Genomic DNA, 22,049 nt, shown 5'->3' on the forward strand with positions numbered 1-22,049 from the left:
ACATAACACCCAGCCATCACGAGGCAGAGAAAATCCCTGACCCCGCCGGGAATCGAACCCGGGATCCCGGGCGTGGGAAGCGAGAACGCTACCGTACGACCACGAGATGCGGGCAGACTTCCATATTCTTGGAGCTTGGGACGAAGAAAATGCACATCCTGTCTGACAGTGGGATAAATTTATCAACAGTTACGACGATTACTTTTGTAATAACAAACAGTCTACTTGATTTTTTCTACATGTCTCGTTTTAATTTGACTGCCCCTTATACGACGTCGTGCTGAAAAGTACTGCCCCAGAGTATTTTATGTGAAAACTCATAAAAATTTTTAAACAAATCAAACTTTATTAACATTACACATTTTTTTCTTCGTCTCACATATTTACATCTCAATATAGTCACCCTGCCAACGAACCCAGCGAGAAACGTTTGATACCGTCACTGTCGAATGACAACCTCACCTTTGCTTGCACCGTTTTCATCACTATCGAAATGGCGACGTCGATGGTGGTTTTAAGTTTTAGAAACAGATGAAAATCGGATGGGGCCAAGCCGGGACTGTATGGAGGGTGATCGATGACAGTGAACTGAAGGCCTCGGATTGTCGCAGCGGTCGCGTGTCGTCTGGCATTGTCGTGTTGAAAGAGGCAGTGCCCTATATGCGGAAGAATTTTTCTGCGGATAGGAACTCGATTACAGCAAGCTGTTTCTTCTGCACCGACATAGTTACGTTACACACCGCCATCTTACACCCTACAATTCGGAGTCCTCTAACGGCAGAGAGCTGCAAACTGCGACAGCCGAACTGTGACGTCGACTGATTAATATGCATGACATGAAATGCTTCAGGCCATTTTAGATGAGAATTAAAACTTCCGGGGCCATACTTCTCAGCACGTCCTCGTACATCCATTGCCCGCAGGTGTGGCCGAGCGGTTCTAGGCGCTTCAGTCTGGAACCGCGTTGCTGCTACGATCGCAGGTTCGAATCCTGTCTCTGGCATGGATGTGTGTGACGTCCTAAGGTTAGTTAGGTTTAAGTAGTTCAAAGTGTAGGGGACTGATGACCTCAGAAGTTAAGTCCCATAGTGCTCAGAGCCATTTTAACCATTTTTTTACATCCATTCGAAGCTGCTTACCGGTGCTCAAGACTTCGTCTCCCTTTACAAGGACCCGGCCGCTGTGGCCGAGCCGTTCTAGGCGCTTCAGTCTGGAACCGCGTTGCTGCTACGATCGCAGGTTCGAACCCTGTCTCGGGCATGGATGTGTGTGATGTCCTAAGGTTAGTTAGGTTTAAGTAGTTGTAAGTCTAGGGGACTGATGACCTCAGATGTTAAGTCGGATAGTGCTTAGAGCCATTTGAACCATTTTGAACCCTCTACAATAAAAACCTTCTCCCTTTCCGCGCACTTTTACCTCCGTTACTAAGTGGATGATTCCTGTTTGCCTCAGGATATATCGAATCAAGCGATCTGTTCTCTTAGTCCAGCTGTGACATAAATTTTTCCTCCAATTCAACTCGGTAACTCCTCATTAGTTACTCGATACACCCATCTTATCTTCAACATTCCTCTGTAACATCAGGTTTCAAAACTTTTCAAATGATTGTAATTCACATTTCACTTCCGTCCTATTCTTCACTCCAGACAAATGTGTGTGCGTGTGTTTGGAGCTCACAGGCGTTCAACGTCGAGGCTATCAGGGCCGTTACGCAATTAAAGGACCGCAGGTTCGAATCCTGCCTCGGGCATGGGTGTGTGTGATGTACTTAGGTTAGTTAGGTTTAAGTAGTTCTAAGTTCTAGGGGACTGATGACCTCACAAGTTAAGTCCCATAGCGCTCAGAGCCATTCGAACCATTTTTTTCACTTCCATCTCACTCGATGTGACAGCACAACCACTCTATCTCACACGTGCTAACGATCGGAGAAAGAGTAAAATGTACTGCATATGAGATGAAAACACAAGTAAAACGATAGAGGAGCTAAAAGAAAGGCACAGGGAAAAGTCGCTGGGTGACCACTCACAAAAAAAAGTGGGTGAGCCAGTAGCGCTGTGAATACATTGAAGCCATCTCTAACGTCTTGAAAAAAACGTTGTACAATTCACAAAACTTTAAAACTCCAATCACATTCGTTTGAACGTTACCTAAAATACAAGGCAGATCAGTCGGCAAATCCGCCGCGGCATGCAGGTCGCAAAATGAAACTCAGTCCAACAAAAGGTCGTCGACAGTGATCTGCACACCACAAGCACCACACATTGGAGGATATGAACTATATTTTCACTTGCGAATGTAGACAACCATCAGCTGTATAATGGAATGACGACTCGCGGCGGACGTACCATGACTCCCGGTCAAGTTCGTCGTTGATCTATTCATTCAGATTTTTTTTAATTCCTCTCACACAACACGCTGAGCTACCGTGCCGGCTGCCATTTGACCGGTACTCGTACATCCATTACGTATATTCCTACAGGGCACACGTTATATTTGAAAGTCCTTTTCCCAGTGTCGTCAGATAAATACGATGTTGCAGTGCCTGTATTATTCCGAATTACGATACAATGTTCCTTGGGACATGCCATTGAAAACTCGCTCTGATATTCATGATTGTCTCCACACTGTGGGAGTCTTTTTAGTGACATGTGTTCGTGTCAGAGTCTAATTGGACAAAATTGGGAAAACATCAAAAGAACGCACTAAATGGCACGAAAGAGTCACCCGTTTGAAGAACAATGTAAAATCTGCGATAGCAGCTAGGGCTGCTGACAGAACATCGATATTCCGATGTATACACTACCGGCCATTAAAATTGCTACACTACGAAGATGACGTGCTACAGACGCGAAATTTAACCGACAGCAAGACGATGCCGTGATATGCAAATGATTAGCTTTTCAGAGCATCACACAAGGTTGGCGCCGGTGGCGACACCTACAACGTGCTGGCATGAGGAAAGTTTCCAACCGATTTCTCATACACAAACAGCAGTAGACCGGCGTTGCCTGGTGAAACATCGTTGTGATGCCTCGTGTAAGGAGGAGAAATGCGTACCATCACGTTTCAGACTTTGATAAGGGCGGATTGTAGCCTATCGCGATTGCGGTTTATCGTATAGCGACATTGCTGCTCGCGTTGGTCGAGATCGAATGACTATTAGCAGAATATGGAATCGGTGAGATCACGAGAGTAATACGGAACGCCGTGCTGGATCCCAACAGCCTCGTATCACTAGCAGTCGACATGACAGCCATCTTATCCGCATGGCTGTAGCGGATCGTTTAGCCACATCTCAATCCCTGAGTCAACAGATGGGGACGTTTCCAAGACAACAACCATGTGCACGAACAGTTCGACGACCTTTGCAGCAGCATGGACTATCAGCTTGGAAACCATGGCTGCGGTTACCCTTGACGCTGCATCACAGACAGGAGCGCCTCCGATGGTGTATTCACAGACGAACGTGGGTGCACGAATGCAAAACGTCATTTTCTCGGATGAATCCAGGTTCTGTTTACAGCATCATGATGTTTGGCGACATCGCGGTGAACGCACATTGGAAGCGTGTATTCGTCATCGCCATACTGGCGTATCACCCGGCGTGTTGGTGTGGAGTGCCATTGATTGCACGTCTCGGTCACCTCTTGTTCGCATTGACGGCACTTTGAACAGTGGATGTTATATTTCAGATGTGTTACGACCCGTGGCTGTACGCATCATTCGATCCCTGCAAAAACCTACATTTCAGCAGGATAATGCACGACCGCAGATTGCAGGTCCTGTACGGGCCTTTCTGGATACAAAAAATGTTCGACTGCTGCCCTGTACAGCACATTCTCCAGATCTCTCACCAATTGAAAACGTCTGGTCGATAGTGGCCGAGCAACTGACTCGTCACACTACGCCAGTCACTACTCTTGAAGAACTGTGGTATCGTGATGAAGCTGCCTGGGCAGCTGTACCTGTACATGCCATCCAAGCTCTGTTTGACTCAATGCCCAGGCGTATCAAGGCCGTTATTACGACCAGAGGTGATTGCTCTGGGTACTGATTTCTCAGGCTTTATGCACCCAATTTGTGTAAAAATGTAACCACATGTCAGTTCTAGTATAATATATTTGACCAATGAATACCCGTTTAATCATCTGCAAATTTAATGGCCAGTAGTGTAGATACACTTCCAAAATATAACGATATAAGGGTGAATTGTTTCTCTCAGACGTAACGATGTATCAATACCGAAAATCAATATCGAGAACCGCTATTTTTATTTTTTATTACACTTTATTAGCAATTTTCTGTAAATATTTGAAACTGCTTTTTTCAAATTTTTCAAAAATGGTTGAAATGGCTCTAAGCCATGGGACCTAAGATATGAGGTCATCAGTCCCCTAGACTTAGAACGACGTAAATCTAACTAACCTAAGGACATCAGACACATCCATGCCCGAGGCAGGATTCGAGTTCAAATGGCTCTGAGCACTATGGGACTTAACATCTGTGGTCATCAGTCCCCTAGAACTTAGAACTACTTAAACCTAACTAACCTAAGGACATCACACACATCCATGCCCGAGGCAGGATTCGAACCTGCAACCGTAGCAGTCGCGCGGTTAAGGACTGCGCGCCTAAAACCGCTAGACCACCGCGGCCGGCGCAGGATTCGAACCTGCGACCGTAGCAGCCGCGTGGATCCGGACTGAAGTGCCTAGAACAGCTCGGCCACAGCAGCCGGCTTCGAAATTGTTGTTGTTGTTGTTGTTGTGGTCTTCAGTCCAGAGACTGGTTTGATGCAGCTCTCCATGCTACTCTTTCCTGTGCAAGCTTCTTCATCTCCCAGAACTCACTGCAACCCACATCCTTTTGAATCTGTTTAGTATATTCATCTCTTGGTCTCCCTCTACGATTTTTACCCTCCACGCTGCTAAACTTGTGATCCCCTGATGCCTCAGAACATGTCCTACCAACCGGTCCCTTCTTCTTGCCACATACTCCTCTTCTCCCCAATCCTGTTCAATACCTCCTCATTAGTTATGTGATCTACCCATCTAATCTTCAGCATTCTTCTGCAGCACCACATTTCGAAAGCATCTATTCTCTATTTGTCCAAACTATTTATCGTCCATGTTTCACTTCCATACAAGGCTACACTCCATACAAATATTTTCAGAAACGACTTCCTGACACTTAAATCTATACTCGATGTTAACAAATTTTTCTTCTTCAGAAACGCTCTCCTTGCCATTGTCAGTCTACATTTTATATCCTCCATACTTCGACCATCATCAGTTATTTTGCTCCCCAAATAGCAAAACTCCTTTACTACTTCAAGTTAAGAGTCTCATTTGCTAATCTAATTCCCTCAGCATCACCCGACTTAATTCGACTTCATTCCATTATCCTCGTTTTGCTTTTGTTGATGTTCATCTTATATCCTCCTTTCAAGATACTGTCCATTCCGTTCAACTGCTCTTCCAAGTCCTTCGTTGTATCTGACAGAATTACAATGTCATTGGTGAACCTCAAAGTTTTTATTTCTTCTCCATGAATTTTTCTTTTGTTTCCTTTACTGCTTGCTCAATATACAGATTGAATAACATCGGGAAGAGGCTACAATCCTGTCTCACTCCCTTCCCAACCACTGCTTCCCTTTCATGCCCCTCGACTCTTACAACTGCCATCTGGTTTCTGTACAAATTGTAAATAGCCTTTCACTCCCTGTATTTTACCCCTGCCAACTTTAGAATTTGAAAGAGGGTATTCCAGTCAACATTCTAAAAAACTTTCTCTAAGTCTACAGGTGCTATAAACGTAGGTTTTCCTTTCCTTAATCTTTCTTCTAAGATGAGTCGTAGAGTCAGTATTGCCTCACGTGTTCCAACATTTCTACGGAATCCAAACTGATCTTTCCCAAGGTTGGCTTCTACCAGTTTTTCCATTCGTCTGTACAGATTTCCCCGGGGAATTGTTTCGACTCAGGTCTTTCAGTGCTATGTCAAACTCTTCACGCAGTATCGTATCTCTCATTACATCTTCATCTACATCCTCTTCCATTTCCGTTATATTGCCCTCAAGTACTTCACCCTTGTACTGACCCTGTGTATACTCCTTCCACCTTTCTGCTTTCCCTTCTTTGCTTAGAACTGGGTTTCCATCTGAGCTCTTGATATTCATACAAGTGGTTCTCTTTTCTCCAAAGGTCTCTTTAATTTTCCTGTAGGCAGTGTCTACCTTGCCCCTAGTGAGATAAGCCTCTACATCCTTACATTTGTCCTCGAGCCATCCCTGCTTAGCCATTTTGCACTTCCTGTCGATATCATTTTTGAGACGTTTGTATTCCTTTTTGCCTGCTTCATTTACTACATGTTTATATTTTCTCCTTTCATCAATTAAATTAAATATTTCTTCTGTTTCCCAAGGATTTCTACTAGTCCTCGTCTTTTTACCTTCTTGATCCTCTGCTGCCTTCACTACTTCATCCCTCAGAGCTACCCATTCTCCTTCTACTGTATTTCTTTCTCCCATTCCTGTCAATTGTTCCCTAATGCTCCTCTGGTTTAGTCAGTTTATCCAGAACCCATCTCCTTAAATTCCCACCTTTTGCAGTTTCTTCAGTTTTAATCTACAGTTCATAACCAATAGATTGTGGTCAGAGTCCACATCTGCCCCTGGAAATGTCTTACAATTTAATACCTGGTTCCTAAATCTCTGTCTTACCATTAAATTATCTGATACCTTCTAGTATCTCCAGGCTTCTTCCAAGCATACAACCTTCTTTTATGATTCTTGAACCAATTGTTAGCTATGATTAAGTTATGCTCTGTGCAAATTTCTACCATCGGCTTTCTCTTTCATTTCTTACCCTCAATCCATATTCACCTGGTATGTTTCCTTCTCTCCCTTTTCCTACTCTCGAATTCCGGTCACCCATGACTATTAAATTTTCGTCTCCCTTCACTACCTGAATAATTTCTTTTATCTCATCATACATTTCATCAATTTCTTCATCATCTGCAGTGCTAGTTGGCATATAAACTTGTACTACTGTAGTAGGCATGGGATTCGTGTCTATCTTGGCCACAATAATGCGTTCACTACGCTGTTTGTAGTAGCTTACCCGAACTCCTATTTTTTTATTCATTATTAAACCTACTCCTGCATTACCCCTATTTGATTTTGTATTTATAACCCTGTATTCACCTGACCAAAAGTCTTGTTCGTCCTGCCACCGAACTTCACTAATTCCCACTATATCTAACTTTAACCTATCCATATCACTTTTTAAATTTTCTAACCTACATGCCCGATTAAGGGGTCTGACATTCCACGCTCCGATTTGTAGAACGCCAGTTTTCTTTCTCCTGATAACGACTTCCTCTTGAGTAGTCTCCGACCGGAGTTCCGAATGGGGGACTATTTTACCTCCGGAATATTTTACACAAGAGGACGCCATCATCATTTAACCATGCAGTAAAGCTGCATGCCCTCGGGAAAAATTACGGCCGTAGTTTTCCGTTGCTTTAGCCGTTCGCAGTACCAGCACAGCAAGGCCGTTTCGGTTAGTGTTACAAGGTCAGATCAGTCAATCATCCAGACTGTTGCCCCTGCAACTACTGAAAAGGCTGCTGCCCCTCTTTAGGAACCACACGTTTGTCTGGCCTCTCAACAGTTACGCCTCCGTTGTGGTTGGACCTACGGTACGGCCATCTGTATCGCTGAGGCACGCAAGCCTCCCCACCAACGGCGAGGTCCATGGTTCATGGGTAGGGGGGGGGGGGGTAGTATATAGTATAACATAATTTTACTTTCACTGTGAGAAGGAATATTACCATTTTTGAGCTTTCATCACGTTCAGCCTTTTCTTTGACTGTGTGAAAAAAGTATAAGTGGCAGGAAGAAGAAGTCCGATTGCACTGAAGGCTGGCAGTGTGAATGGTATAACAAGTTTTCTGATGCGAGGAAACTGCATGAAAAACCAAATTTTAACGCAACTGGTGTGGTATTTCTCCAAATCGGCATTCTTCAAAAAAACAGTTGCTGAAAATGATGAACAAAAACAAAACAACAGAAACTGCAACGTTCAGCTTCACCACGCAGTTTTGACTTTCCAACTGCTAGGACGCTGGCGTCTCTAGAAATGAAAAGAAACAAGGAAGTTGACATGAACTATCTCTGACAAATCCAATATGAGACCTGCATTTTCCACGTATGTGCATCGTTCTCCTTTCCATTCCTGCTCTAAGGGAGAGAAGCAGGCTGCTAGTTTGTTGATGTACAGAATATATAACAATGAATCAATACTTAAATATGGCAACGGCCTTGCCGCAGTGGATACACCGGTTCCCGTCAGATCACCGAAGTTAAGCGCTGTCGGGCGTGGCCGGCACTTGAATGGGTGACCATCCAGCAGCCATGCGCTGTTGCCATTTTTCGGGGTGCACTCAGCTTCGTGATGCCTACTGACGAGCTACTCGACCGAATAGTAGCGGCTCCGGTCAAAGAAAACCATCGTAACGACCGGGAGAGCAGTGTGCTGACCACACGCCCCTCCTATCCGCATCCTCAACTGAGGATGACACGGCGGTCGGGTGGTGCCGATGGGCCACTTGTGGCCTGATGACGGAGTGCTTATACTTAAATATACAGCTGTAAAACTGGAAGTATATTTACCATGTGCAGCCGATATATTTGTAGGCACGTGCGTCGGAAATTCTTCCGTCGACATATCGATATTTCGATTCTTTTTGTTGATATATCGAGGGTGGAACGCGATCATTTTTAAAATACTGATAAACGGGATCCTCGATACTTTTAAAAACATCAACAGTCCTAGTAGTAGTGCCACAAGAGGACTGACCTACTGTAAATGCTAATCACATTATTCTTCGGAAAACAGGATTCCAATGCATCATATTATTCCCCACTCTTTTCGCTTTTAGCATCATCTCCGTTAAATGCACCGGCCTTACGCCATCTTACTGGGAGGGCTGTATGCATGAATGGGGCCGCTCTACTTGTCGATGTCGCAGCCCACGTCCTGTTGCATGACTAACCTTCCGGTCTTCCCGCGGAATGCACCTCTGATTGGCCCCAGACAAACAGAACTCAGAAGGCGCGAGATCCATGCTGTAGTGCGGATAAGGAACAACAGTCCAATGATTTTTATAAACTCTTCTCGAATGCGCAGACTTGTGTGAGACCTTGCGATATATTGAAGAAGGAGGCGTTTGTTTGCATTCTTGTGGCGACGAACACGCTGAAGTAATTTCCTCAGAGTCCTGAGGGTAGCACAATACACTTCAGATTTGATCGTTGGACCAAGAAGGACATCAAACAGAATAGCCTGTTAGCGTGAGTAACATAAAAGTAGATATCTTAGGTGTTGCGATACAACTCTAATCACTTAAGAAAGGCAAGTCTTCTTGTCCAGATGGTACACCATTCAGGTTCCTTTCAGAGTATGCAGACACAATAGCGCCTTTCTTAGCAATCATATACTACCGCTCACATGTCGAAATGTCTGCTCCTATAGGCTGCAAAGTAGGAAAGGTCACACCAATATAAAAGAGAGGAAATAGGAGTAACCCATTGAATTACAGACCCATATCACTGACCTCAATTTGCAGTACGATTTTGGAGCATATACTGTACTCGAACATTATGAATCACCGTCAAGAAAATGACTTATTGATACATAACCAACACGGATTCACAATATATCGTTCTTGTGCAACACAGCTAGCTCTTTATTCCCATGAAGTAATGAGTGCTGTCGAGAAGGAATCTCAGATCGATTCCATATTCCTATATTTCCAGAAGGATTTTGATACCGTTCCTCGCAAGCGACTGCTAATCAAATTGCGTGCATATGGAGTATCGTCTCAGTTGTGTGACGGGATTCGTGTGATAGACGGTAAAACATCGAGTAGAACAGAACTGATATCTGGCGGTCCGAAAGGTAATGTTCCTGATTTATATAAATGATCTAGGTGATTCTCTGAGCAGCCCCCTTAGATTGTCTGCAGATGACGCTGTAATTTACCGTCTAGTAAAATCATCAGACGATCAATTCCAATTACAAAATGATCTAGAGAGAATTTCTGTATAGTGCAAAAAGTGGCAATTGGCACTGAACACAGAAAAGTGTGAGATCATCCAAATGGGTACTAAAAGAAATCCGATAAATTTTAGGTATACGATAAATCGCACAAATCTAAGGGCTGTCAATTTGACTAAATACGTAAGAATTACAATTACGAGCAACTTAAATTGGAAAGACCATTTAGATAATATTGTGGGGAAGGCGAAACAAAGACTGCGCTTTGTTGGCAGAACACTTAGAAGATGCGACAAACCCACTAAAGAGACAGCCTACATTACACTTTTCCGTCCTCTGCTGGAATATTGCTGCGCGGTGTGGGATCCTTACCAGGCACTATTGACAGAGGACATCGAAAAAGTGAAGAGAAGGGCAGCCCGTTTCGTGTTGTCGCGCAATAGGGGTGAGAGTGTCACTGATATGATACGCGAGTTTGGGTGGCAGTCACTGAAACAAAGGCCGTTTTCTTTGCGGCGAGATCTGTTCACGAAATTTCTCTTCCGAAAGCGAAAATATTTTGTTGACACCCACCTACGTAGGGAGAAATGATCATCGTAATGAAATAAGAGAAATCAGAGCTCGAACGGAAAGGTTTAGGTGCCCCTTTTTCCCACGCGCCGTTCGAGAGTGGAATGGTAGAGAAGTAGCATGAAAATGGTTCGATGAACCCTCTGCCAGGCACTTAAGTGTGAATTGCAGAGTGACCATGTAGATGTAGATGTCGATGTAGATGTAGAGTCCCAGAAAACCGTCGCCGTGACTTTACAGGTTGAGGGTGCGCCCCTGAACTGTATGAATTCATGATTTGTTTCCGGTTCGACGTGATGAACCCATCCATGTTCGACAAAGAATTGTCACGATCAGCATTTCCGTGCAGAATGGTCCTTCGTTGCTCTTCGGGGTCTTCTGTTAGGCGGCAAAGAACCTAGCAGGCACACACCTTTGAGTACCCCAACTAGCGGGGGGTGTATTAGCACTACCGACAGAGACGTCAAGTTGACCACCGAGGTGTTTGACTGCGATCCGTCGACCATCTCGAATGAGAGTGTCCGCACGTACCAACACTGTAGGAGTCACAGTTCTACGCGGCCGGCCGGCACGCTGAAGGTCGGACTTATTAGAGCGACGGTGTTGCCACCATAACAGACGCCTCACCCAACGTCTCACCGTGCTTTTGTTCCCTTCCGGGTGTTCGTATACAGTCTCCAAGTGCCTATGAATATCTACGATGACACGGTTTTCCGCCAAAGATAATTCAATGACAGTTCTCTGCTTGGAACGCAACTCGTAACAGATGCGATTTTGAAGGCTATGTATAGCGCCTGCTACGTATCGGGACTTCACAAAACTATAGTGGCTGAAATGGGAATCTTCCACAATTTTTGGACAACATGGTTGTGGATATGAAGCAGCGATTAGTATGATTAATCAATCTTAATCGCATTTATTATTATTATACCACGAACCGGTTTCAACCCGACGTATGGGTCATCTTCTGGGCGTTTACACCATTGGTCGACTGCTGGTGGTGTCACTCCTGTCTACATAACGGCAGCGAACTATTCCACAATGTCCCACAATACATTTCGCAATTTTTCAAATTAAGTTGCTCAGGGGAAAAAAATGTGTAGCATTAATTATTCAACGCCTCTCATACTAAGGTGTGTAGACTACTAAAAGTTTAAATATAGGTATCAGTATTTCCAAAATACTATTTTGATCAAATGAAGCATACACATTGCTTCAAACTATTCCCAAGCCGTAAGTGAAAATCCCATGAACATTGATCTAGTTGTTTGGGGGATTACCGTGTTCAAACAGAGACACACGGTGGGTTTGCACTTTTATTATTAGTATAGACTAAGCACCAATTTTTCGCCCGGTATCGATTGCTGAGGCCAATATCTGCTATCTGTGCCTTTTACTCCATGAAATATGATGTCAAGCGGGCGATGTTTCCTTTTTGGTCTAAAGCCTCTTCATCGTCTGTGCATTTCTTGTCACTAGGGAGAGGCCAGTTGCGGCCAATCTGTGTAAACCATCTCCCACGAAACAGTCACTCATAGCTGGTAACCTTATTTACTTTTCTTTTTGAAATTTCTCTGTCAATTCTTACTGAGTGTTACGACTTTCAATGGATTTTCATGTCGCTGAGAGAGACAGCTATATTTTGAACACCTCTGTGACAGGTGGAGGAAATGATCGAGGACATCCAGAAGGCGTTTGAGACGCTGGTGACGCTCTCTGACTGGCTGGACCAGACCACCAAAGAGGCCACCATCACGAAGGTCCGCGCCATGAGCCGGCTGGTCGCCTTCCCCGACTGGCTGGCCAACAGGACCACCTTTGAGGAGTACTACCAGGAGGTCAGTCAGCACACACTGTGCTAACACCTACCTACCATTGGGCCGTCGTTGTTCTGACTGGTTTGTTACGGATCGCTACGATTCCATCTACAGTGCCAATGTCTTCATCTCACAATCACACCTGCACACTACACTATGTGATCAAAGGTATCCGGACACCTGGCTGAAAATGACTTACAAGTTCGTCGCGCCCTCCATCGGTAAAAATGGAAATGTCGTGTGGCTAGGGCCTCCCGTCGGGTAGACCGTTCGCCTGGTGCAGGTCTTTCAATTTGACGCCACTTCGGCGACCTGCGCATCGATGGGGATGAAATAATGATGATTAGGACAACACAACACCCAGTCCCTGAGCGGAGAAAATTTCCGGGCCCAGCCGGGAATCGAACCCGGGCCATTAGGATTGACAGTCTGTCACGCTGACCACTCAGCTACCAGAGGTGATGCTGGAATTCAACATGGTGTTGGTCCACCCTTAGCCTTTATGACAGCTTACACTCTCGCAGGCATACGTTCACTCAGGTGCTGCAAGTTTCTTGGGGAATGGCAGCCCATTCTTTATGGAAAGCTGCACTGAGGAGAGATATCGACGTCAGTAGGTGAGGCCTGGCACGAAGTCGGCATTCCAAAACAACCCAATGGTGTTCTATAGCATTCGGCTCAGGCCCCTGTGCAGGCCAGTCCATTACAGGGATGTTATTGTCGTGTAACCACTCCGCCACAAGCCGCGCATTACGAGCAGGTGCTCGATCGTGTTGAGAGATGCAATCGCCATCCCCGAATTGCTCTTCAACAGTGGGAAGCAAAAAGCTGCTTAAAATATCAATGTAGGCCTGTGCCGTGATAGTGCCACGCAAAAAAACAAAGGGGTGCAAGCCTCCTCTATGAAAAATCGACCACACCGTAACACCACCGCCTCCGAATTTTCCTGTTGTACTACACAGCCGGCCGCTGTGGCCGAGCGGTTCTAGGAGCTTCAGTCGGGAACCGCGGTGCTGTTGCAGGTTTGAATCCTGCCTCGGGCATGGATGTGTGTGATGGTCTTTGGTTAGTTGGGTTTAAGCAGTTCTAAGCCTACGAGACTGATGGCCTCAGATGTTAAGTCCCATAGTGCTCAGAGCCATTTGAACCATTTGTACTACACAAGGTGGCAGATGACGTTCACCTGGCGTTTTCCATACCCACGCTCTGACATCGGATCGCCACATTGTCTACTATGATTCGTCACTCCACACGACGTTTTTACACTGGTCAAACGTCCTAAGTTCTGCTCCTTACGCCAAGCGAGGCGTCGTTTGGCATTTACCGGCGTGATGTGTGGCTTATGAGGATCCGCTCGAACATGAAATCCAAGTTTTCTCATCCCCCGTCTGTCATAGTACTTGCAGTGGATCCTGATGCAGTTTGGAATTCCTGTGTAATGTTCTGGATATATGTCTGCTTATTGCACCTTACGACCCTCTTCAACTGTCGGCGGTTTCTGTCAGTCAGAAACGAGGTCGGCCTGTACGCTTTTGTGCTGTACGTGTCCTTTACGTTTCCACTTCACTATCACATCGGAAACAGTGGACCTAGGGATGTTTAGGCGTGTGGAAATCTCGCGTATAGACGTATGACACAAGTGGCACCCAATCACCTGACCACGTTCGAAGTCCGTCAGTTCCGCAGAGCGCCCCATTCTGCTCTCTCACGATGTCTAATGACTACTGAGGTCGCTGATGTGGAGTACCTGGCAGTAGGTTGCAGCAGAATGCACCTAATATGAAAAACGTATGTTTTTGGGAGTGTGCGGATACTTTTGATCACATAGTGTACGTCAGTCATTTCTTATATATATGCCAATCTGTGTCTTTCCCTACAGTTTTAGCCTGTGTAGTTGACTTAAGTGGCACGTTGCTCTCCGCCGATATTTTTCGGAATACCTCATTTTCTCATCATTCCGCCTAGCTTTCAATCTATTTTTGTCTCGCAGCGTTTCAAACGCTTCGATTCTCTTTTGTTGTCCCGCAGTTCACAGTTTTTTTACCATACAATGCTATGCTCCGCCGGCCGCTATGGCCGAGCGGTTCCTGGCGCCTCAGTCTGGAACCGCGCTGCTGCTACGGTTGCAGGTTCGAATCCTGCCTCGGGTATGGATGTGTGTGGTGTCCTTAGGTTAGTTAGGTTTAAGTAGCCCTAAGTTCTAGGGGACTGATGACCTCAGATGTTAAGTGCCATAGTGCTCAGAGCCATTTGAACCGTTTCTTACTGTACAACAGGTCCTGCAGTTCCTCACTTTCAATGAGAATTTCAGTGTCATCACCGAAACTTATCCTTTATATCGTTGCACGCTGAATGTTACTTCTCAACTTTACTTTTGTAGGCATTATTGCCTTTGACGTACAGACTGAAGAAAAGAAGCGGAAGAATACAGCCCTACACTATATCTTTCTTGGCCTTCCTGTCATGATGTTGCTCAAAAATAAAAGAAACGACTTCGCTACGTCATGTACATGTACAGACAAATTGCAATTTCAGAAATACTTGATTATTTATTCAGGAGATAGAGTTTCTCAAATTGAGCTAGGGAACAACGCATTGGTCGACCTGCGGCCCTTATGCAAGCAGTTATTCGGTTTCGCATTCGCCGAAAGAGTTGTTGGATGTCCCACTGAGGGATAAGAGTACCAAACTGTGTCCAGTTGGCGCATTAGATCGCCAGAATCGCGAGCTTACTGAAGAGCCTTGCCCATAATGCTCCAAGGGTTCTCAGTTGGAGAGGGATCCGATAGGGTTAAGCAAGCACAAAGGCAAGCAGTAGGAACTCTCGGCTCGTGCGGGCGGCCGCTATCTTGCTGAAATGTAAGCACAGGATGGCTTGCCACGAAGGGCTACAAAGCAGACAGTAGGACACCGTCAACGTACCACTATTCTGTAAGTGTGCCGCGGCTCACATCCACAGGAGCTCTGCTATGAAATGAAATGACACCCCAGACTACCACTCCTGATTGTGGGGTTGTATGGTGGCAGAGTCTCAGGTTGGTACCCTAAAGCTAGACGGGGCGTCTCCAAATACGTCTTCTGCCTGGAATCTCATTGAGTAGTCAGCGGTCGTGAGTCCCGCTCCTAATTAAGAGCCCAAAAATCGAACACACACTTTTGTAGAGCACATAGGCCTCTATCGAATAACATGAAACGCACCGCCAAAACCATTTATTATCCACGCAAAATTTTCAGATATAGAAACGGGACTTATGTTCCAATCCAGTACATTGGTAGTCGGGCTGATGAAAGGGCGTAGTCGCATGTCGTTATGAGGAAATGCATACAGCGTGCTAGCAACGACTGATGACAAGAGAACATTGCCAGACAGCGTATGTGTCGGCAGTGGAGGTATCTTTAGCTTGTCGACCCACGAATCGACGCGGATAAGCGCCTGCCGGCTCTGGACCGCTGACGGACATCGAACTGAGGAACGAAGCTGCACCCTCCTATCGAACAGCATAAAGGAGGCCGCCACCGTTAGCTCTCTCATCTGGCAGTCAGATGCTGTTGTTATTATTATTATTGCTGCTGCTGTTATTGTTGGATGTTTATGGTGTCCAGTATCGTGGTAACTGGCGGCCTTGTAAGTAGCATTTAAGATTTCTTTCTTTGGGCGTTGTCCCGCTGCAACGTGGGGTCGGTCGTGTTACTGTTGATTTGGCAGTGTTGAAGAGGGTGGCCCTTTCTGCCATCACCCCGACCGGGTGCCCTTTCTGCCATCACCCCGAACCCCCCAGGACGTAATTACGGTACCCCAGCTGTTTGCATTTAGTGTACGCCATGAAAGAGTGCGAACATGTGAAAATGTCTGTGAGTCGTGTAACTGAGGCGGAACGTGGGTACCAGCCCGGTATTCACCTTACAGGGTGTGGAAAACCGTCTATAAACTACATCCACGCTGGCCGGCATACCGGAGCTCATCAGTAATCCGCCGTGCGGATTCGATCCGGGGCCGACGGGCCTACCCGCGTCCAGGAAGCAGCGCGTTAGCGCTCTCGGCTACCCTGGCGGGTGTAAGTACCATTTACAGGGTGTTTCAAAAATGACCGGTATATTTGAAACGGCAATACAAACTAAACGAGCAGCGGTAAAAATACACCGTTTGTTGCAATATGCTTGGGACAACAGTACATTTTCAGGCAGACAAACTTTCGAAATTACAGTAGTTACAATTGTCAACAACAGATGGCACTGCGGTCTGGGAAACTCTATAGTACGATATTTTCCACATATCCACCATGCGCAGCAATAATATGGCGTAGTCTCTGAATGAAATTACCCGAAACCTTTGACAACGTGTCTGGCGGAATGGCTTCACATGCAGATGAGATGTACTGCTTCAGCTGTTCAATTGTTTCTGGATTCTGGCGGTACACCTCGTCTTTCACATGTCCCCACAGAAAGAAGTCACAGGGGTTCATGTCTGGCGAATAGGGAGGCCAATCCACGCCGCCTCCTGTATGTTTCGGATAGCCCAAAGCAATCACACGATCATCAAAATATTCATTCAGGAAATTAAAGACGTCGGCCGTGCGATGTGGCCGGGCACCATCTTGCATAAACCATGAGGTGTTCGCAGTGTCGTCTAAGGCAGTTTGTACCGCCACAAATTCACGAAGAATGTCCAGATAGCGAGATGCAGTAATCGTTTCCGATCTGAAAAATGGGCCAATGATTCCTTTGGAAGAAATGGCGGCCCAGACCAGTACTTTTTGAGGATGCAGGGACGATGGGACTGCAACATGGGGCTTTCGGGTTCCCCATATGCGCCAGTTCTGTTTATTGACAAAGCCGTCCAGGTAAAAATAAGCTTCGTCAGTAAACCAAATGCTGCCCACATGCATATCGCCGTCATCAATCCTGTGCACTATATCGTTAGTGAATGTCTCTCGTGCAGCAATGGTAGCGGCGCTGAGGGGTTGCCGCGTTTGAATTTTGTATGGATAGAGGTGTAAACTCTGGCGCATGAGACGATACGTGGACGTTGGCGCCATTTGGACCGCAGCTGCAACACGGCGAACGGAAACCCGAGGCCGCTGTCGGATCACCTGCTGCACTAGCTGCGCGTTGCCCTCTGTGGTTGCCGTACGCGGTCGTCCTACCTTTCCAGCACGTTCGTCCGTTACATTCCCAGTCCGTTGAAATTTTTCAAACAGATCCTTTATTGTATCGCTTTTCGGTCCTTTGGTTACATTAAACCTCTGTTGAAAACTTCGTCTTGTTGCAAAAACACTGTGTTCTAGGCGGTGGAATTCCAACACCAGAAAAATCCTCTGTTCTAAGGAATAAACCATGTTGTGCACAGCACACTTGCACGTTGTGAACAGCACACGCTTACAGCGGAAAGACGACGTACAGAATGGAGCACCCACAGACTGCGTTGTATTCTATATCTTTCACATCACTTGCAGGGCCATCTGTTGTTGAAAATTGTAACTACTGTAATTTCGAAAGTTTGTCCGCCTGAAAATGTACTGTTGTCCCAAGCATATTGCAACAAACGGTGTATTTCTATCGCTGCTCGTTTAGTTTTTATTGCCGTTTCAAATATACCGGTCATTTTTGAAACACGCTGTAAGATGAATGTCGTTAAAATAAATCGAATGCGGGTATGCTAAAAAGCCAGATAAGATCACACCAGATTACAGGCCCATATCACTAACGTCCATATGCAGCAGGATTTTGCAACATACATTGTGTTCGAGCATTATGATTTACTTCGAGGAGAAGGGTCTAGTGACACACAGTCAACATGGATTTAGAGATCATCGTTCTTGTGAAACACAACTAGCTCTTTACTCTCACGAACTGTTGAGTGCTGTTGACAAGGGATTTCAAACTGATTCCGTATTTCTACATTTCTAGAAGACTTTTGACGCTGTACCTCAGATTTCGTGCTTATGGTATATCGTCTCAGTTATGCGAAGAGATTCGTGGTTTCTTGTCAGCGATGTCATAGTTCGTACTAATTAACAGAAACTCATCGAGTGACACAGAAATGATTTCTGGCGTTCCTCAAGGTAGTGCTAGAGGCCCTCTGCTGTTCCTTATCTATATAAACGATTTTGGAGACAGTCTGGCCAGCAGTTTTAGGTTGATTGCAGATGACGCTGTCACTTATCATCCAGTTATCTCACCAGAAGACCCAAACAAATTGCAAAACGATTTAGAAAAGATATGTAAGGTGCGAAAATTGGCGACTGACCCTAAAAATGGAAAGTGTGAGGTCATCCATATGTGTGCTAAAAGGAATCCGTTAAACTTCGGTTACACCATAAATTAATCAAAAGGCGGTAAATCGAACTTACCTAAAAATAACAATTATAAACAACAAAAATTGGAAAGAACGCATAGAAACTGTGGGGAAGGCGAAGCAAAGATTGCGATTGTTTAGCAGAATTCTTAGAAGATGCATCAGAATTACTAAAGAGACTACCTACAGTACCTTTTTCCGTCCTGTTTGGGATTACTGCTGCACGGTGCGAGATCCTTACCAGATGAGATTAACGGAGTACATCGAGCAAGTTCAAAGAAGAGCAGCAGGTTTTGTACTATCGAGAAACAGGGGAGAAAGTGTCATATACATGACACAGGCGTTTCTTTCTCCTTGGAATGCCAAAATATTTTGTCGACGCGGATCTACATAGTGAGAAATCACCATCATAATAAAGTACCGGAAATCAGAGCTGTGAGCGTACAAGTTGTGGGGGGTGGTGAGATTAGACTGGCAGTTCCCCGCCGCAGATCACGTGGCTGGCGAGCGACTAGCGCCTACTCGGCCTTGGGAAAATCCCAGGGCTTGGCAGGGGCGCGTATGGCCGTGTTTTCGCGCGTGGAGGAATTTATATTCCAGAGAAATATGTAAAACTAAACTACCTAGACGCGCCACAAAAATATATAATAGTTTAAAAGTTATTGCTGTCTTAAAAATTGTACATTTATGAAAGGTCAGAAGCTCATGTCTCGGTAATGCTTTGGCCGATTAAAATAAAGTGTCTACGGATGCGGCTAGTAGAGCAATCACAGCCTAATTAGTAGGATATGTACCATGTATTAAGGAGAGGTCGGAATATGGTATTCGAGTGAGAAAAAAATGGTTCAAATGGCTCTGAGCACTATCGGACTCAACATCTTAGGTCATAAGTCCCCTAGAACTTAGAACTACTTAAACCTAACCAACCTAAGGATATCACACACACCCATGCCCGAGGCAGGATTCGAACCTGCGACCGTAGCAGTCCCGCGGTTCCGAACTGCAGCGCCAGAACCGCTAGACCACCGCGGCCGGCATTCCAGTGAGAGAACTGTGTTTTTGGTAATAAGTAAATTTAAAGACACGAAACTAGCAGCAGCATTCTAAAGTTTAAAGAGGTAGATGAGTAATTATGTCTTTTTATTTGTTTTTCATGTTTAGCATAAAAACTGGGAAAAGCAAAATCACGGCACAAGGACATTATTTGCGAATAAACGGTGGCACATACAAAAAATCGGAAATTAAATTGTTATCGCCCGGAAATTTTCCACTTTTTCAATATGCCATATATGTTTTTGTGTTTACTTTTAGAATATTCGCAATTTTTGTCAAACATTGTTTTCAGTTAGGCAGTCGTTTTGAGGATGGATAGGGCGGCCATATTTGATGACAGGGAGTTTGACAGGGCGCGTCTCCTTCAGTTTTATGGAGCTTTTGTGCGTACACGAGTGGACTATGGGTGCACAGTATATGGGGTCAATGAGGCCATCTTATTTGTGGATCCTTGACGCTGTTCACCATGCTGGGATTCGACTGGCGACGGGTGCTTATCGGACCAGTCCCGTACCCAGCCTCTGTGCTGAGTCTGTCGAACTTGCCACTTACCATCCGGCGGCAGCTCCTGCTGGTGCGCCAGGCTTGTAAGTTTCTTGCAGCTCCCAGCTCGCCTGCTCACCAACTTGTTGCCCATCCACCTCTGGACCGCCTTTTTCCTCGCCGTCCCCGGGCTACGTTGCCGTTTGGGATACGTGTGCAACGTGTGCTAGAGTCCCTCGGTGTGGAGTCTGTACAACCCCAAATCCAAGGTTTTAACCGCCTGCCACCCTGGTTACTGAAGACGCCCGGAGTGATTTTAGATTTACTGCAGTACAAGAGAGATTGCACTCCTGCCACCGTTTTTAATGCAGCATTTTCTGCCATTTTATCTGAGCACCACGACTATGTAGCTGTTTTTACGGATGGGTCGAAACAAGGGGATTCTGTTGGTTGCTCAGTTGTTTTTCCATATCGTGTTCTCAAGATCCGACTGCCTCAGACTTTTACTGTCTTTGATACCAGAATTGTCTGCGATCTTGCGGGCACTGGAACACATGAGACATTCTTCCTCTCCTAAATTTCTTGGCTGTTCCGATTCACTCAGTGCCCTTCACTCATTGCAACGTTCGCATCCGGCAGACAAAATAGTCCAGGCCATCCAGGATGCCCTCCTCCGACTACAGCGACTGGGGAAGGTTGTAGCTTTCTGCTGGGTTCCGGGGCATGTCGGCGTTGCTGGGAATGAAAGGGCAGATCTCGCAGCCAAGGAGGCGTGTCTCGCCCCACAAGTATCTCAGTGTACTATCCCCTTGCACGCACTCACCTCGCTGTTGAGCTCACGGGTCATGCGTCGGTCGGAGGATGAGTGGCTGGAAGTGACTGACAATAAGCTCCGTATAGTCAAGCCCACAACGCGTGTGTGGTGTACTTCCTTCCATCCCCGTAGACGGGACGAGGTTCTCCTCACTCGGCTTCGGATAGGCCACAGCCCTATGAAGCATGGCTTCCTGCTCCGGCGAGAGGACCCTCCAATGTGTGGTGCTTGCGGCGTCCAGGTCACTGTGCGCCACGTTTTATTGGACTGCGTTTTATTTTCTGACCATCGGGTCGCGGCTGACTTGCCAGCGGACCTGCCATCTCTTTTAGGCAACACTCGGACGAATGTCGTTAAAGTTTTAAAGTTCTGTGCCCTGTCAAATGTTTTTACAAAGATTTTAGAGAGAGGATTTTAATTTGCTCGCTGTGTGACAAGCTCGCCCATATTTTATGTAAGTGGCCAGCCAATAACAATTTCCTGTGACATTCTTGTTGCTATGTTTCCCCTTTCCTTAGGTCTTACTTTCTTATGTAGCATTTTCCTTCTTTTCCTGCTTTCTTTGAGTGTGTGCTTTAGTTTTGTTAGGTCTGTCCACATTCGTTCCTTTTAATGTGTGTCAGGGCGCTGATGACGTCGATGTTGAGCGCCCATAAGCCCCAACACAGCACCACCACCACCACAGGGAGTTTGAGCGAGGTTAAGAGCCGGACGTGCGGCCCGTCTCGACAAATGGTTCTGATCGACGCTAAGAGGCGGACGCGTCGCTCATCTGGGGGTAGTAGTGGGTTGGTAGCCACGTTAGAAAGCGATCAAGTTGACCGCAGTATATTGGTTTACGACAGCAGACAAGAGTGTGTTTTGTGAACTGTGAACAGACTGTCGAGTGCCGTGATCGCGACATACGAATTTCATAGTGAACTTTTGTAGCATCTGTTGTTAACGGCCGCCCTTACT

At 45.9% G+C, this 22,049-nt stretch overlaps 1 protein-coding gene and 1 pseudogene across 1 annotated transcript in view; both read left to right on the forward strand.

Annotated features, from left to right (window-relative positions):
• Window positions 1-22,049, forward strand: part of LOC126106257 (endothelin-converting enzyme homolog) — a 593,945-nt gene that overhangs the window by 481,777 nt on the left and 90,119 nt on the right. The window contains exon 13 of the mRNA XM_049912482.1: window positions 12,292-12,468. Coding sequence (XP_049768439.1) covers window positions 12,292-12,468 — 177 coding nt within the window. The remainder of the gene's footprint in view (window positions 1-12,291; window positions 12,469-22,049) is intronic.
• On the forward strand, window positions 8,313-8,429 carry LOC126107205 (5S ribosomal RNA; annotated as a pseudogene).

This window comes from Schistocerca cancellata, chromosome 10 (assembly GCF_023864275.1).
Source record: "Schistocerca cancellata isolate TAMUIC-IGC-003103 chromosome 10, iqSchCanc2.1, whole genome shotgun sequence".
NCBI lineage: Eukaryota > Metazoa > Arthropoda > Insecta > Orthoptera > Acrididae > Schistocerca > Schistocerca cancellata.